Source organism: Galeopterus variegatus, unplaced genomic scaffold (assembly GCF_000696425.1).
Source record: "Galeopterus variegatus unplaced genomic scaffold, G_variegatus-3.0.2 Scaffold463, whole genome shotgun sequence".
Classification (NCBI taxonomy): domain Eukaryota; kingdom Metazoa; phylum Chordata; class Mammalia; order Dermoptera; family Cynocephalidae; genus Galeopterus; species Galeopterus variegatus.
This window is the reverse complement of record NW_007726574.1, coordinates 43,786-44,726: the sequence shown is the minus strand read 5'-3', so window position 1 is coordinate 44,726 and position 941 is coordinate 43,786. Positions and strand designations below refer to the sequence as shown.

Sequence of the window (941 nt, the reverse complement as noted above, 5' to 3'; positions counted from 1 at the left end):
ATGGCTTGAAATAGAACATTTAGTGTTCCAGGCCTTCCCTCGACCCTGGGGATTCACCCATAGCTGAGTGCCCAGGCCTGCCAGGGGATCGCCCAGTGCAGAGGAGAGGCGGACAACGAGGCAGAGGCTGTGCTGGCAACAGCCCGCAGCTGAGGTTCACGTGCACCGTGGTGGGAAGAGCGAGGACAGCTGCCTGGCCCAGGCTTGCTGTGGTGGGTGAGGCTCTAGGGGTGCGTGGCCTTAGCAGGATGTGTCACCTGAAAGCTGCGCTACTGAAAAACAGCAAAGAGACTTTTTTATTTGAGGCTTAAATTTTCTTTATCCACACAGCTTCTTTTCTTCATAAAAGTTCATCATAGTTTAACTTGTGGCAGTTTGAATGAAATAGTCTAAGATTTTTTCTTTTGCTTATAGGCAGACAAGTTTCAGATGTATGTCACATATTGCAAAAATAAGCCTGATTCTACACAGCTGATTTTGGAACACGCAGGGTCCTACTTTGATGTAAGTAAGAAGCTGTGAAATTTCTCAGGTTGTATTTATTATATATAAAACACAACATTACCCATAACATTGACCTAATTATTGGTACAGTAGTTCCCGCTTATCTGCGGGGGATATGTTTGAAGACCCACAGTGAATGCCTGGAACCACAGATAGAACCAAACCGTATATACACTATGTTTTTTCCTACATACATACTTATAATAAAGCTTAGTTTATAAGTTAGGCACAGTAAGACCTTAACAACAATAATAAAATCGAATAGTTATTACAATATACTGTAATAAAAGTTACGTGACTATGGTCTCTTTCTCAAAATATCTTACTGTACTGTATTCACGCTTCTTGTGATCTGTGGATCTGATATCTGAGATGGCTGTTAAGTGACAAACGGGCAGGTAGCATGTACAGCGTGGATCTGCTGGACAGAGGGATGA

At 42.7% G+C, this 941-nt stretch overlaps 1 protein-coding gene across 1 annotated transcript in view; it reads left to right on the top strand.

Moving 5' to 3' along the window:
* LOC103587582 (triple functional domain protein) overlaps window positions 1–941 on the top strand; it is a gene marked incomplete at its 3' end in the record, with an annotated part of 141,812 nt that overhangs the window by 110,179 nt on the left and 30,692 nt on the right. Inside the window, exon 23 of the mRNA XM_008569080.1 lies at window positions 415–504. Within this exon, the coding sequence (XP_008567302.1) occupies window positions 415–504 (90 nt within the window). The remainder of the gene's footprint in view (window positions 1–414; window positions 505–941) is intronic.